Source organism: Perognathus longimembris, chromosome 4 (assembly GCF_023159225.1).
Source record: "Perognathus longimembris pacificus isolate PPM17 chromosome 4, ASM2315922v1, whole genome shotgun sequence".
NCBI classification, from domain to species: Eukaryota; Metazoa; Chordata; class Mammalia; order Rodentia; family Heteromyidae; genus Perognathus; species Perognathus longimembris.
The window spans coordinates 38550980-38566224 of NC_063164.1; the positions used below are offsets into that span (position 1 = coordinate 38550980).

The 15245-nt window shown below is 35.7% G+C and overlaps 1 protein-coding gene across 1 annotated transcript in view; it reads right to left on the minus strand.

The window, feature by feature from the left end:
• Positions 1–2817: 2817 nt before the first annotated feature.
• Positions 2818–15245, minus strand: part of Col3a1 (collagen type III alpha 1 chain) — a 39891-nt gene continuing 27463 nt past the window's right edge. Inside the window, exons 35-51 of the mRNA XM_048345109.1 lie at positions 14373–14426; positions 13738–13845; positions 13042–13095; positions 12699–12752; positions 12353–12514; positions 12127–12234; positions 11192–11299; positions 10245–10298; positions 10051–10158; positions 9558–9611; positions 9029–9136; positions 8727–8780; positions 8523–8630; positions 7416–7710; positions 5531–5718; positions 4867–5109; positions 2818–3908 (exon numbers count right to left, since the gene is read on the minus strand). Coding sequence (XP_048201066.1) covers positions 3762–3908; positions 4867–5109; positions 5531–5718; positions 7416–7710; positions 8523–8630; positions 8727–8780; positions 9029–9136; positions 9558–9611; positions 10051–10158; positions 10245–10298; positions 11192–11299; positions 12127–12234; positions 12353–12514; positions 12699–12752; positions 13042–13095; positions 13738–13845; positions 14373–14426 — 2007 coding nt within the window. The 3' untranslated portion in view covers positions 2818–3761. The remainder of the gene's footprint in view (positions 3909–4866; positions 5110–5530; positions 5719–7415; positions 7711–8522; positions 8631–8726; positions 8781–9028; positions 9137–9557; positions 9612–10050; positions 10159–10244; positions 10299–11191; positions 11300–12126; positions 12235–12352; positions 12515–12698; positions 12753–13041; positions 13096–13737; positions 13846–14372; positions 14427–15245) is intronic.

Consider the following 15245-nt stretch of genomic DNA (forward strand, 5'->3'; position numbering starts at 1 on the left):
GATAGTCCCTTTTAGGTGTCTAGTCATAATTTAGACATTTGGGGAAAAATAAGCTTAGATACTTCTTAAATTGCTTTCTAGTTTCAGTTTCTCAGTGTGGCCCTTTTTATATTTGTTAAAAAATATATTATTTCCCTGTCTCCTCACCCTATATATGCTACCTCATTTCCTCCCTATATGACATTGGTCACTTTGAACCATAAAAGGGGTGCTGGTGTGATAGTCATCTTCCATAGGTGCTTTCTGATGAGTGTGGACTGTTATGCCCTATATAGGAAAGGAAAAGGAACCAAAAAGTTGTTTTGAGATCTAATTGAGGAGATTATATAGGAAATTGAGTTGGCAGAAAATTTAGTTCACAGGCTTCCAGGATTAAGATCAGAAGGTAGACATGACCAGAACACAGGAAGTAAGTCTTTTACTAACAAAGAACTTGTTCACTGAAAGAAATACGTGTCACAAATCATTTTCTAAAGGTAGTGTTTCCCATATGGGTAGTTAAGAGAGTTATTTTATAGTATTATTTGCTGGTCCTAGGGCTTAAAATCAAGGATTGTCTCTACGGTTTTTTGCTCAGGGCTGGCACTCTAACATCTAAGGTCATAGCTCTACTTCTGGCTTTTTGGAGGTTTGTTGGGATAAAAGTCTCAAATCTTCCTTCCTGGGTAGTTTCAACCACCATCCACTGATTTCAGCCTCTTGAGTAGCTAGGATGACACATATAAGACAAGTAGGATTTTTTTTTTTTTTGGTAGCGATTGGGGGGAATCTTGGAGGTGGGGGTAAAGGAATCATAGAAACAGTAAACATAGATTTAACATGTTGAACATACCTGTCATTTACAGAATCAATATGTAGGTCCATATTTCTGGTAAAGATGGCAAGCTCTAGCTAGCTGTCTTCTATTTTAGGTGTAATAGTTACATAAGTTCTCAGGGACACTTTATGGACAATTTTGAATGCTACTTGGAGGGAGAAGTTTGAGTTTAAATCTTTTAAAGATTCACAAGGGTAAGATTTTTTTAATCCTTAATAAATATAGGTGTTTCTGTTATAAAATCTTAAAAGAAATAGGTTTTATTTCTTAAGTGTAAATGCAAATGGAACAGCATCTAATCATCTTGATAAGCTACAGGCTGTAGAATTTTTTCTTTCACTTTTAAAAAATCTTAATGTCATGCATGACCTACCTTTTTGTGTCATATTTAAAGAAAAATGTACTAAATTTGGAAATTTTATACCTAGGGCAGATGCCAATAAACATTTAAGTTTGAGGGTATTTTCTTGTTTTGCGGTTCACCCCAGGTGTTTATTATCTTGTCCTGGGTTTCCTCTTAAAAGGGCTTTGTTGTTGCCCTAAGGCCAAGGACCCAAATCCCATAAAATCCAGCCAACTTTTAAGTAAATTTTGAGCTGTTCTGTGATGGTCATAATGTTAAGAAAGCCTTTTTTATACCTTTTTAAATTTTTAAATAAATTTACTTTCAATGGATTTGGTCTAGATAATTTTATGATTTGTTTGAATGATTTATGCCTTTTTTTGTAGACACATTATCCTAGAGACCCACCTCCCACACCAAAAATTAAGGCGATTATCTCTGTATTAGAGTAAGGCCCCATGGTTTGCAGAGTAAAAGATCTTAATTTTCATGTTGATTATTTTATTTAGACAGAAGCAGCTTGCCTCTTAGGCTAGTTTCAAATTATATTTGATGTTGTTGGGTGGGGCTGTATTATGCTCATATTTTTATAGGTATCTTATAATTATAGAAATTTCATATGAAACAGAAACACCTACATACAATTTTTTCAGCACCCTCATTCAACTTTATGAAAATAAAATAAAAATGTCTAGAAAGGTAAACCAGACTATTAAAATTGCTTCTAGGTTGGTGTACGACTGCTGCAATTTTAAAATAGAAAGTATTATTTTCCTACTTACAAAAATCATAAGTGTAAAAGACAGTAATAATTTTTTATTTTGGTAACTAAATTAGTAACAATTTCAAGGTGGAGAACTGTCTGTCCCAAGAGACCAATGGAGCACTTCATTGAAAATGCCTTGTGATCATTTTGAATAGTTTTAGAAAGGTATTTGCTTAATTCTCATGGACAAAATTTGTATATACTTATCATATGCCATATGATGTTTTCAAATCAGTATGCTTTGCAGAATGGCTAAATTGAACTGATTCACACACATTAACTCAGTTATTTTTAGATAAGAAAGCCTCAAAAAGACTTTCCAGAAAAAATTAAATATAGAAAAACCATTTAAAATATAGTATAGTGGTATTGCCATGTTGTATAACATAGATGTTGAATTTGTTCTTGCTAACTAAAACTTTATATCATTTGACAAACATCTCTTAAACCTCATATGACTCCAAGCTCCCAGTAACCTACATCAGACTGTTCTATGAGTCTGGATTTTCTGAATTCCACATATAGGTAAAATCACGTGTTACTTGTCATTTTTTCTTAATATTAAGGTGTTTCAATGTTAGAACAGCACTTTCTTTTATATTGCCAGCATTTCTCTTTGTGCTAAATTCCATTTTGTGGAAATCCTGATTTACTGAGAGAATCATTTGAACATAATACCCTAACTCTCATTTTGCTGAGGAAATTTTATTAAATATGACCTAAAATTATAGCATTTCCTTGTGAGCATTAACTATATTCTGACTATATATTATCCCTTATTTTTAAATCATTAGCATTACCAATCTGTAAAGCCAGAATATGATCCACTTCAGAAAAAAAAATCACATGTGATCTATTTATTAAATCTGGGAAAAGTGACAAAAACCAGCAGTTTCATTATGATATTTTATTATTTGTGTCTGTAAGGAAAAGAAAGATCAACAACCAAATACAAGCTTACAGAAATTTTAGAACATTGTCTGGGTTATTTTGACAATAGCAGCCCTACATTTGGTTTTTGTTGTTGACTTTTACAAGTAAAGGGAGAGAGTTCCCTGTGACATGCCAATTAATCTTTGTGATAGAAGACAGGTACAGATATTGTGCATTTATGGTATGAACGCAGGTCAACAATTTTGATGTAGAGTTTTGAAAGTACAAGTTCATTAGCACCATAACATGTGTCTTTAAAGCCTTCCCAAATATTGGTGATCTTTACCAGCAATGACAGAAAAAGGGAACAGCACCTTTAAAAGCAGTTGATTCTTAAGTTTAAAATGTTGTGGTTTAGAAGTATTTCTTTCAGTTCTTCCACCACACTCTATTTTCTTACCAGTATTTTAGGATATTAATCAATGGGTTTAATAAGTTTGGCCAATTTCTACAAATTGCTCAGTCTTTTGGAGACTCATAAGGTATCTGTTTCTGACCAGTTGAGGTAGTTGATGTAGGGAGGTCATTTCTAATTTCATGTTTGATTGTTTCAGAAAGGAAGATTTTCTTTTACTGGTGAGCATAGTCATTGCTCTGCACATGGGCTAGGATCCAAAGAAGGTGACACAATGTTATTGTAAGAGTGTTGAAGATTATTTATTATAGCACCATTGAGACATTTTGAAATTGGAATTGGTAAAAAAATAAAAGAAAAGACATTTGAACTGCATTTTGTGGAACAGCAAAAAAAGTATTTTTTGTCAAATTACACTCTTTCCAAAAATTTTGGAAATAAATAACTGGAATTTAATTGGTCACTTGTACTGGTTGGCATGATTAGAACAAGAAGAACACAGATGGAATGCAATTTTTTTTTGCTGGGGATTCAGATAGAGTTTGGTTTATAAAAAGCAAACAGGGCCAATGTCCACACCAAATTCTTGATCAGGACCACCAACATCATAGGGTGCAACATCTATAATAGGTAGTCTCATGGCCTTCCGTGTTCGGTATTCAAAGACTGTTTTGCTCCATTCCCCAGTGTGTTTCTGTAGAAAGAGTCATAATATATATATATATATATATATATATATACATATATATGATTATAACATAATAATTACATAGAAAATCCTCTAAATGGATCAAGTTAAAAAATCTTTTTGCACCAAGGGAGTAATCAATATGTCATGTTATATTCTGTACATAGGAGACCTATAATTTCAAGTCATAATACTTTTACTTAATAAGCAATGTTCATAAAATGAAAAGCCATGTGAGAAATGAGGCTAAACACACAAGGGCTATTTCCATAATCCAGCCCACTCACTGGAGGCCTGGTCTAGGTGGTTGCTACCAGGCATGTAGTTGATTGTCTAAAAAGTGGTAGGTTACCCACAACAAAATTTTCTAACATTAGAACTAAGTTCTTTCTTCATTCATAAATGGAAATAAAATAGATAGATTTGAAATTAAACTTATACTGTAAAATGACAGAATTTGAGATTTAATTCATATGATTAATATTATGCAGACTGTATAGGAACCATCCCAGTTATCAGGTTAAGTTGTTATTATGGATTTGTTCTTATTTCAACCAGCTTCCACCCAAAAATGAAGTGAAGAGCTTTGAAACAAATATTCTACTATATATATATATATTTCATAACAAATGCCATATTTGGCTTACTCTATTATTTTTATTTCTTCTTTCAAAATATTTCTGAGCTAGGCTCATGCCTGTAATCCTAGCTACTCAGGAGTATGAGATCTGAGGATTGTGGTTTGAAACCAGCTCAGGAAGAAAAGTCCCCATGAGACTCTTGTCTTCAACAAACGACAAAAAATCCATAAGTGGTGCTCAAGCAGTAGAGCACTAGCCATGAACAGGCTGAGGGATAGCACTCAGGCTTCAAGTTCAAGTACAGGACCAGAAAAAAATGGAATGACTAAACTAGAATTTCTAAGTGAATTATAATCCATGAATATAAAGCTTTTGTTACTTACAGTGCAACCATCCTCTAGGACTGTGTATGTGAATTTGCTATTTCCTTCAGCTTTGAATTCACCTTCATTAGACCCCATCAGCTTCAAAGCTTTTTTTACATTTCCACTGGCCTGATCCATGTATGCAATGCTATTCTTGCAGTGGTATGTGATGTTTTGGGATGCCCGGCTGGAGAGAAGTCGAAGGTATGCCAACTGTACATCCAGGACATCTTCAGGAAGCTCAGGATTGCCATAGCTGAACTGTAATGGGTACCAGTAGAACTCTTTACAACTTTATTTAAGGGTTTCAGTAAGGGTTTTAGTAGTATTAATATAGTCATTGCAATATTGAGTATTCATGTATATATATACATATTCATTCATTCATATATGTATTCTCTATATATCCATAACCTGAAAATTCATATATACATATGTATTTATAGAGAGGATGTCACAGTGAATATCTCTAAGAGTAACAGGACAATGTTTGCCTGCAAAGTAATTCCTAGTGGTTTAGCTCTTATTGAGGGTCTAGTTATGAACATATATTCATTTGAATATCTAAAAAATTATTTGGCTTCTATTTTTTAACTAACTTAACTTCTGACCAAAAGATTGAAGCAACAAACATGTCAAGTAAGTAAAGATGACTTGCTTAACAGGATGTATCCTTTCTTACCTGAAAGCCACCATCCATGGACTCTCCAAACCAAACATGTTTCTTCTCGGCACCTGAGTCTCTCCACCAGTTCTTACGTGGAACGCTCATGGGGCTGGCACTGATACATGTTTCCCCAGTCTCCATATTACAGAAAACTTTGATGGCATCCATCTTGCAGCCTTGGTTAGGGTCAACCCAGTACTCTCCTGAGGAGTCACAAGAAAAGGACAATGGAAATTTCTTATAACAAATCCAATCATAAAATGCACACCAGAATGCTTTTGTTTGTTTATTTGGTGAGACATTCATAGTTTTAACTGCTAATGTATTATTAGTACTTTATATATGGCCTATAGAGAAATGTTTAGAATGAAATTGAGATAAAAAACCATTGGATCAGGAAAATGTGGTACATATACACAATGGAATTTTATGCCTCTATCAGAAAGAATGACATTGCCCCATTTGTAAGGAAATGTAAGGAGTTGGAAAAATTATACTTAGTGAAGTGAGCCAGACTCAAAGAAACATGGACTCTATGGTCTCCCTTATTGGGAATAATTAGCACAGGTTTAGGCAAGTCACAGCAGAGGATCACAAGAGCCCAATAGCTATACCCTTATGAACACATAAGATGATGCTAAGTGAAATGAACTCCATGTTATGGAAACGATTGTTATATCACAGTTGTAACTACTTTCAACGTCCCATGTGTATCTGTAGCTTCTACTATTGATGATGTTCTTGTATCACCTTCCTGTGGTTGTATCTACACTATCTCTGTAATCTTATCTGAGTATATTGGAAACCATCTATACTGGCATTAGAACTAGGAAATTGAAAGGGAATACCAAATTCGAGAGACACAGGGTAAAAAAAGACAAACAACTACAAAAGCAATACTTGTAAAACTGTTTGGTGTAAGTGAACTGAACACCTCATGGGGGGAAAGGGAAAGGGGGAGAAGGGAGGGGGGAATGTGGGACGATGTAACAAACAGTACAAGAAATGTATCCAATGACTAACGTATGAAACTGTACCCTCTCTGTACATCAGTTTGATAATAAAAATTTGAAAAAAAAAACCCAAAAACCATTGGTTATAACTATAGGCAGCATGGAAATAAAACATCTTGGTTTTGAACAATGGTGATGATTGAAATCAAGAGCTATTCATTGGTATTATATCTGTTAAGATAGCTTTTTTAAAAAAAGATAACTAAATATTTGATGTAATTTTGTTTAATGTATGTTGATATATGCTATCCAAATTGACTCAGGTTTTCTATTTTATATAACTTCCTGAAATTTCTGAGTAAAGGTAAAAAATCAGAATAAAATATTTGATAGCTTGAGATAATTTTACTTTTCAGAAAGAACTAACTTAGATATAAAAATTCTCAAGTTATTGCAATAACCTATTCAATTCTATATACTACTCTAGGAGGTTTATTTGGTTCCAAGCTTTGAAATTTTTAGCAATTATTACAATAATTTAAATAGTAATAAATATGAAAGTATAAATTCAATACAATTATAGGATATTAGAAAATAAATTAATAAAATTAACTTATAAGTATGTATATTTCATCCTAAGAACACAATGAGACATGATACTTTGTCATACAAATCATTTTGTTAATGATGATATTCAAAAATATGCCAAATTATGATTTGTATTAAAATGTATACAAAACTGTCTTTAATTTTTCTACAGTCAAACTATTTTGAAGTTATTTATGTTTGTTTTTATGACATCAAACATTTTAAATTCAATTAGCATCACATAAATAACATTTTGGATGCAAGATATTTTCTATCTACAGAGCCAATGTTCTCTGGTAACCAGTTCTAACATGAGCAGCATTTTGTTGCTAATGCATGCTAAAAACTCTCAAACTTACCACTCTTGAGTTCAGGATGGCAGAATTTCAGGTCTCTGCAGTTCCGTGCTGGATTTTTACGAGAACCGTCAGGACTAATGATGCTTTCTATCTGTCCATTCACAGATTTCAGTGAAGACATGATCTCTTCTGTGTTGATTTTAAAGTCCATTGGTTCATCTCCATAGTATGGTGCAAAGCCACCAGACTTTTCACCTCCAACTCCAGCAATGGCAGCAGCTCCACCACCGCAGCAAGGACCAGGGGCACCAGGAGGTCCAGGAGGGCCAGGTTGACCTGGGTGGCCTGGGGAGCCCTAGAACAGGGTAAAAACACGCATCACTGCAGTCTATGCCATGATTCCAGGAAAATACATTCAAGACAATTCACACAACACAACATAATTATTTAAACAAAGATTTATTTCTGTGCTTTTATAGTACAATGATAACTGGTTTAAACTCTACTTCATCACCAATATACGTATTTTTCCACTGTGAGAGAATCAGTATAGCTTAACCACAAATTTTATTCGGGAATTCTTTCTAAGCCAACAGCTGAGAAGCAATACCCAAATACTGACATGACAGATTTGAGATGGCAGGAATAAAATTATGTTCCATAGATTCTTTCCCGAAATTTGTGGCTACCTTTGTTTGCATCCTTGAGTTGATGACTTAGCTTACTAATTCCAGTTATCATATGTGTAATTTGTAGAGAAAATGTTTGTTCCATTTTCCCCAAAGTTTAAGGTTGGACAGCATTGGAGATGGTGGTACCAGTGGTAAAATAGGAATCAAGAATGTTTTGAAAAGCAAAATACATTGCATGTGTTCAATCATTATGATGGTAATAATTGAGAGATGTTCAATGTGAGACCAACACTCATTCATTTGGTTAAGTGAGATGCTATTACTTTGAAACAAGTTATTGAACTGTACTGTATGAGTAGTTTTAAAAATTTCTCCATGTTGTAACATGGTATAAAGTCTCACTGCGGGCACGAATACTTTAAAGTCTCTTTTAATTCCTAAATTAAATGATTACATTGTACTCAATATGATAACGACGTTTAAAAACTCTAAAAACTCAAAATTTGAATAGGCACATCAATAAGTGCTGTCTTACCTCAGATCCTCTTTCTCCTCGGTTACCTCGAGGTCCTGGTGGTCCAATGGGACCTGGGTGTCCACTTGTTCCATCTTTGCCAGGAGGCCCATGGGGTCCAACAGGTCCCTAAAAGGTTATCATGGTATCAAAACCCTAGAATAAATGCTGATGAAACAAATATTTTAAAATGTGGATCTTCCAGTGTATTTCTGAGGCACTTACTCTGGGGCCTGCAGGTCCTGGACTTCCAACTGCACCCTGATGACCAGCAGCACCCTACAAAGCAAAAGGTGACAGAAATCAGTTCAGAAACTGTACATGTTGATCACATGAAGAATATGGTGATCAGGTGGGCCTCCATAATTTTCTTTCTTTAATCTATTGCTTCATATCCACTGATTTTATCCAGTATACAGCATATACTGCCTGAGATGGAAAGCATCCTACTATGAGTCTCTAATATTTGCCTCATCACTAGCTGAAACTTAGTCTTAGCTTTTCTAACAAACAATGGATTCACTTACTGGAGAACCTGGGGGACCTGGGTTGCCTGGGAATCCTCGATGTCCTTTGATGCCATTAGATCCACGTTCACCAGTTTCACCTTTGTCACCACGTGGGCCTTGGGGACCCTTTAGAAATACATTTCAAATTAAGATCATAGCCACATGCAGATTGGAAAAATACAATGGATGAGAATTAATCTATAGCATATTATTAGCTAGAAATCACCATCACAAGCACTTCATATGTGGAGCAATAGACACTGTTGTGTGTGTGTGTGTGTGTGTGTGTGTGTGTTTGAGGTTGCTTTCCTTTCAGATGGCCAATTGTATGGAATCCTCATAATTGCAGCTTATATCCTTTATCCCCAAGGAACATTTTAAACTCTGAACTGTTTTCTGCATCATCAAAGGTGAGTAGTTTATACTAGTTCCAAAAGTATTTGTCTTTTCGTTTTCTTGAATATGCCAAAAAGCAGAATATTTCCTACATTTTAGAATGAGTTAAGAAGTAAAACCTAGCACATTAAAAAATAAAGACAAAACTTACAGGAGGACCTCGGGAACCAGCAGGACCAGGAGCACCAGACGGACCCGAAGGACCCTAAGACAGAAACATCCAAGACATGAAACATACATAGGGTTGCTACAGGTATCAGTACCATTTTGGTGTCAAAAAGTTAATAATTTCATAGAAACATGTATTATTTTAGAAATTAATATTGTTTTGTCCTTTGTTTATATATTTAAGGGGGGGTGTCTACCTAGAAAAGCTTAAAATGGTTCTATTAATTCAGACTATATCTCCTCTGTTCTGATTAATACTGCATCATATTTTAGCAAGGATTTCTTTAATGGCATTGCCAGAATCTTCCAGCTTATCTTTATTAGGGCATTTGCCTAAGAATGATTTTCCTAAAAACTACAACATAAGTGACAGCAATTTTTTTTTGGGCGGTGGGGCTGTAATATCTGACCAGTGTCTTCTTGTTATAATGTAATTCACTGAGAGAAACTCACACACAAAGATTATTTGAACTCACAGTTTCTCCTCTGTCACCACTCTTTCCAGCAGGACCGACAGGACCAGGGGGGCCTGGGTGACCTGGAGCACCGGGGGCACCAGGAGAGCCATTTTCACCACGATCACCCTGGGGACAAAATCAAGAGATACAGCCTCAATGTGATGATCATTTACTTTAATTATACAAGCCTACTGTACAGGCATTTGTTATACCTTGCCACCAGGAGATCCATCTCGTCCTGGGAGACCATCGGATCCAGGGTTTCCCTGATTGGAAAAAAAAGAAAGAAAGAAAATCAAATTCCTCTAAACTGTTAAATACTATAGAAGACTCTCTCTTGTTATCTCTCTCTTCCTCTCCTATTGTTATGTATTTGAGGCTGTCCTAAGATTCATTATATAACCCGGTCTAACCTCAAATTCATGATTTTTCTGCCTAAATCTCGTCTTGGAATTACAGGCATGCACTACCATATATGGCTTAAGCCATTTATTCTTAACACAACCATACATTCACAAGGGTGTTGAAACTTATTAGGGAATAAAAACATTTGGGTATTATAATGGGGTTTGGCCTTTGAAAGAATCACAGAACTGATGTAATAAATCAGTTTTCATAAAATCTCACAAGGTCATATGAAGAGAAGTAAGTAGGAAAAAAGTCTAAAAAAGATACTGATGGAAGAGGAGAAATGCTGTCTGAACTGAGATTAAAAATCTCAATTAAATTAGATTTATTTAATTATTTTGTCTCCAAATATCTCATTTTACCTATAAATATATATAATTATGATTTGTAAACTTAAAATCACATTTATTTAGAAATAAATAAATGAATAGAAAATGACTAAGCATATATAACCTTCAAACATTTTCACCCAGAAAACATTGTAAATTCAGAATTTCTCCACTAACTAGTTTCCTAATTTAACTAGAATCTATATTTTCTTCATTAGCAATTATTTTGAGGGTAAATGTTCGTGAATATAGGGGTTTAAAGCTATTTAAGTTGCAATATAAAAAGCTGTAAGTTAGTAGAGAAGAAAGGAATTTTGCTATATGGTCTTCTTTATTGTTAGGAATTAAGACTCTTTGGACCTTTCCTTACAGAAAAGGTCACTCTCTGACAGGTTGAACATTCTCTTAGAACTGCTACTTACATCTCTTCCGGGTTCACCAGCAGTACCAGCCAGACCAGGAAGACCTTGGGGTCCTGGAGGACCACGTTCTCCATTGTGGCCACTTGCTCCTGGCTTTCCACTTTCACCCTGTGTACAAAGGAATAAAAGGCATTTTCCTTTCATTTAAAAAGCTACTTAGCAAGGTTCTATCAGATCTCATTAATTCTCCAAGAAAAAAAATTCTGTTTTTATTAGATTCGTATTGAAATTATTTTTCTTAAACTTATGCTCTCCATGGAGAAAAATACTTGGAGAAAGCAAGCTTCTAATATGTTTACTTGCTCAGGGACTTGGGATGGCAAATAAGTGTGTCATTACACCAATTATTTTCAGAATATTCTGAGATGTAGAAATAGTATTGGGAGATAGAAATAATGATGAGTCAACATGAAACTATACAGTTAGCTTTTGTTGAACATTTATTTCTGTCTTAAGAGGTACTTTAAGTATCATTCACATGAGTACTATTATCCTATTTAGTGAATGGTTATTTTAGATGCTAAGGACTAGGTTTTGATAGTGAGAGACAATCGTAAGTGTAAGCTGACTTTAGAAAATAAGAATTGGTAGCATTTAAAATCTTTCACAGATTCATAAATTCAGCATAGTTCCCTTTCAAGATTAATAGTGATGAATAAAGAATGCTCTCAGTTTTACTAACGGAGGTGTGTGAAAAGGCCAGATTAGCATTAAGTAGCATCAGTTTACTTTTGTTTCTGTTCAAGATTTGCCTATGATTTGTTTTATTTGTGGACTCGAGTCATTTCATAACATCTGTTTCTGAAAATCAAGAATAAAGGTTATCTCTTGAATAAGTTGTACTTATCTGACAAAGCCTTGTCATATTTGATATGAAGCCACCGCTGAATGTTATCAAAGGAAAGCAGAGTCTGGTGAGCGATCATAGCACTCACCTTGATACCTTGAGGACCAGGGCTTCCCCTAGGACCTGGCATGCCTGGGGGTCCCGCGAGACCTCGCGCTCCTGTAATCCCTGCGATTCCAAGTGGGCCTGGGGCTCCCTGTTAGGACATAGAATAAAGTCTCACCTCATCTGCATGTGATTACGTTTTCTTTCATTGGATTTGTGGAGAGGAGCAAAATCGTTTTGTCCATGGATGGAACAGTGAAGCAACTCACTGGAGGGCCCTGAGCACCAGGTGGTCCCTTCTCTCCAGGTTGGCCAGCATCGCCTTTTGGTCCAGCCACGCCGGGGTTTCCAGGAGAACCACTGTTACCTGCAGGACCTGGGGGCCCATCTTTGCCTGGGGCACCACTAGTACCAGGAGGTCCTGGGTTGCCCTGTAAAGAATGTTTGGAACTGTAAATATTTGTCATGAATAAATGAGCTTTTTCTTCTATTTCTTACCTTCTTTCAAACAATTTCCCAGTTGGTAAATAAAAACATGTAAGATTCTCATCCTACAGGTGTATGCCATTCTTTCTGAAACACATAATGCCAAAAAGGACTTTGCAAAGCACTTACGTTATTGCCAGGAGGACCAGGAAGACCTCGAGCACCTGGGAAGCCAGCAGCACCCTGTGAAAGCATAACAAGGGTTTTGAATTTCAAAGATAGAAGTACACCATAAACAAGCGCTACAAATAAATCCAAGTTATCAGAAATAAGTCAAGATCTGCTTTCTACCTTGATGTGATTTATGGCTTGTGTTTTCATTTGGAATTTACACCTACCTCATAAATGAGTCACTATGATTATATATTAGCTGTATGGCTTTAGTGTCTTTAAAATAGCTTTCATACAGGTTTGCACCAATGAATGTCTTCAAAGTAATTCAAGGTATAACAGATTAATGTCCAATACTTACAGGACCACCAGGACTGCCACGTTCACCCTTGACACCTTGGGGGCCAGGAGGTCCCTGTGAAGAAGAGAGGAGGTATTAGGTACAGCTTTAAAGTAAAAAAAAAAAAAATTTGAAAGAAGCATTAAGTCTTTGAAAGAGAGTTGCTAGAATTTGCTTATAAATTTATAAGCAAATGCATTGGGTGGTATGCAAGTGTATATAAATGTATCAACTGAAATAAGGTAGAATCAAAGGAGAACTTAAATGGTATAATTCCTTAGAAAGGCAAAGTCAGAGTTCAATAAAATAAACACCAGGAAGGGGGTCCTGGAAAGGGATGGTGTGGTTCAGTGGGAGAGAGGTAGATGAACAAAAAATTTAATGTATATTCTATAAAATTAAGAAAATTGAAAATTAAGAAAATTAAGAGAAGAGTCAGTTGGTAGGGGTGGATGAAGGAGTTGGAAGGGGTGACATGGACCGAGATGCACTGCTTTGTTGAGTGGCAACCCCTTTGTATAATTATTTAACTAAAATTAAAATTTTTGAAGGATTAAAGTGACTTGAATATGGCCATACCTAGGAGACTGGACCCAAGATTCAAATTTAGAAGTATATTCCCATGACTCTTCTGCATGACAAGCAATCTCATTCGCAATATTGAATTGTTAATAAACCAAAGTGTTTTCCATTAGAAGGCTTAGATAGGGGACTTACAGCAGGTCCAGAACCTCCAGGGGGTCCTGCAACTCCAGGGGGTCCTCCTTCACCTTTCTCCCCAGGGGAGCCTCTTTCTCCTTTAGTACCAGGTTCACCATTCTGACCCTGTATGCAAAATGAACAACAAGTTGTGAGCTAGAGCCCTTTGCAATATTATTGCAGCTTAAATAAAAATAGGAATAAGAGGCTCATGGAACATATGTCCCAAACTATCCATTGAAGTATTTTTGTGATAGAAGACAATCATCAGGAAAGCAAAGATCATATGTTATCTGTTCTTAGGGAGAAAGTCTTTCTGAGGATTGAGCATCTGAAAATAAACATCAGAGAATTCTCTTGAGGAAAACGTTAGATTTAGAGCAATTTCAATCCTATCAGCTGATAATAGAAAATGTTTAAATTTCTGGTGTTTAAATTTGTGGTGTTGCTTAATCCTTATTACCCAGACTCAGCATCAGGCACGAGTATCGTTTCTATTGTTTAAAGATTAAATAGGGGGTAAAATAAGCAAACAAAACAATGAGTTTCAAATAACTGCTCAGGAAATAAGTGACAGAAGGAAGAGCAGACATACTGCTCAGCAAAGTGGTGACTGGGTTGAGGGACAGATGTGTTTAAGTATTCATACTTACAGGAGCACCTGGGAAGCCGGCAGGTCCTGGTGGTCCTTGTTCACCCCTCTCGCCCTGGATGAGAAAGTTTCTCCTTAGCCACAGGGCACATTGTCTCCTGCATTGTCTACTCCTCCCTTTAATCAGGAAATGTGCTAAGGTAACAGATGTAGCTTAACTTCTGAATTTCTCTCTACTTGCTCACAAAACTAGAGGTGAACAATGATAAAACTAAGGATTCTCTGTGTGTCTGCTTGTTATTTATAAGAAAGCATTTTAAGGGGCTGGGGATATGGCCTAGTGGCAAGAGAGCTTGCCTTGTATACATGAAGCCCTGGGTTCGATTCCCCAGCACCACATACACAGAAAATGGCCAGAAGTGGCGCTGTGGCTCAAGTGGCAGAGTGCTAGCCTTGAGCAAAAAGAAGCCAGGGACAGTGCTCAGGCCCTGAGTCCAAGCCCCTGGACTGGCAAAAAAAAAAAAAAAAAAAAAAAAAAAAGCATTTTAAAAAGGTATTCCAGTGGTATTTCAATTTAATGCACTGAAGTATATAATCTATAAAATATAAATATTTAAAATGTAAGTGGGATAATTGGAAATAATTGCCTTAAAAATTATGCTGTGCATCTACCCTGGGTCCTTATCCTTAAACAGGGAATTTTAGAGGATTCAGGTGGAGAAATTGCATAAATAAAATTAATTAAAGAGTTTAGGTAGAGAATTTTATTTTGAGAAGGAATCTCTCAAGTGTCTATAAGTTTAAGAGACACTTAACTACAAATGAATATTGTCCTTGTTCAATGCTTATAATTTTCCCAGTTTATTCATTTAAAAGTTTGCAATTAGGGCTGGGAATATGGCCTAGTGGTAAAGTGCTTGCCTCGTATACATGA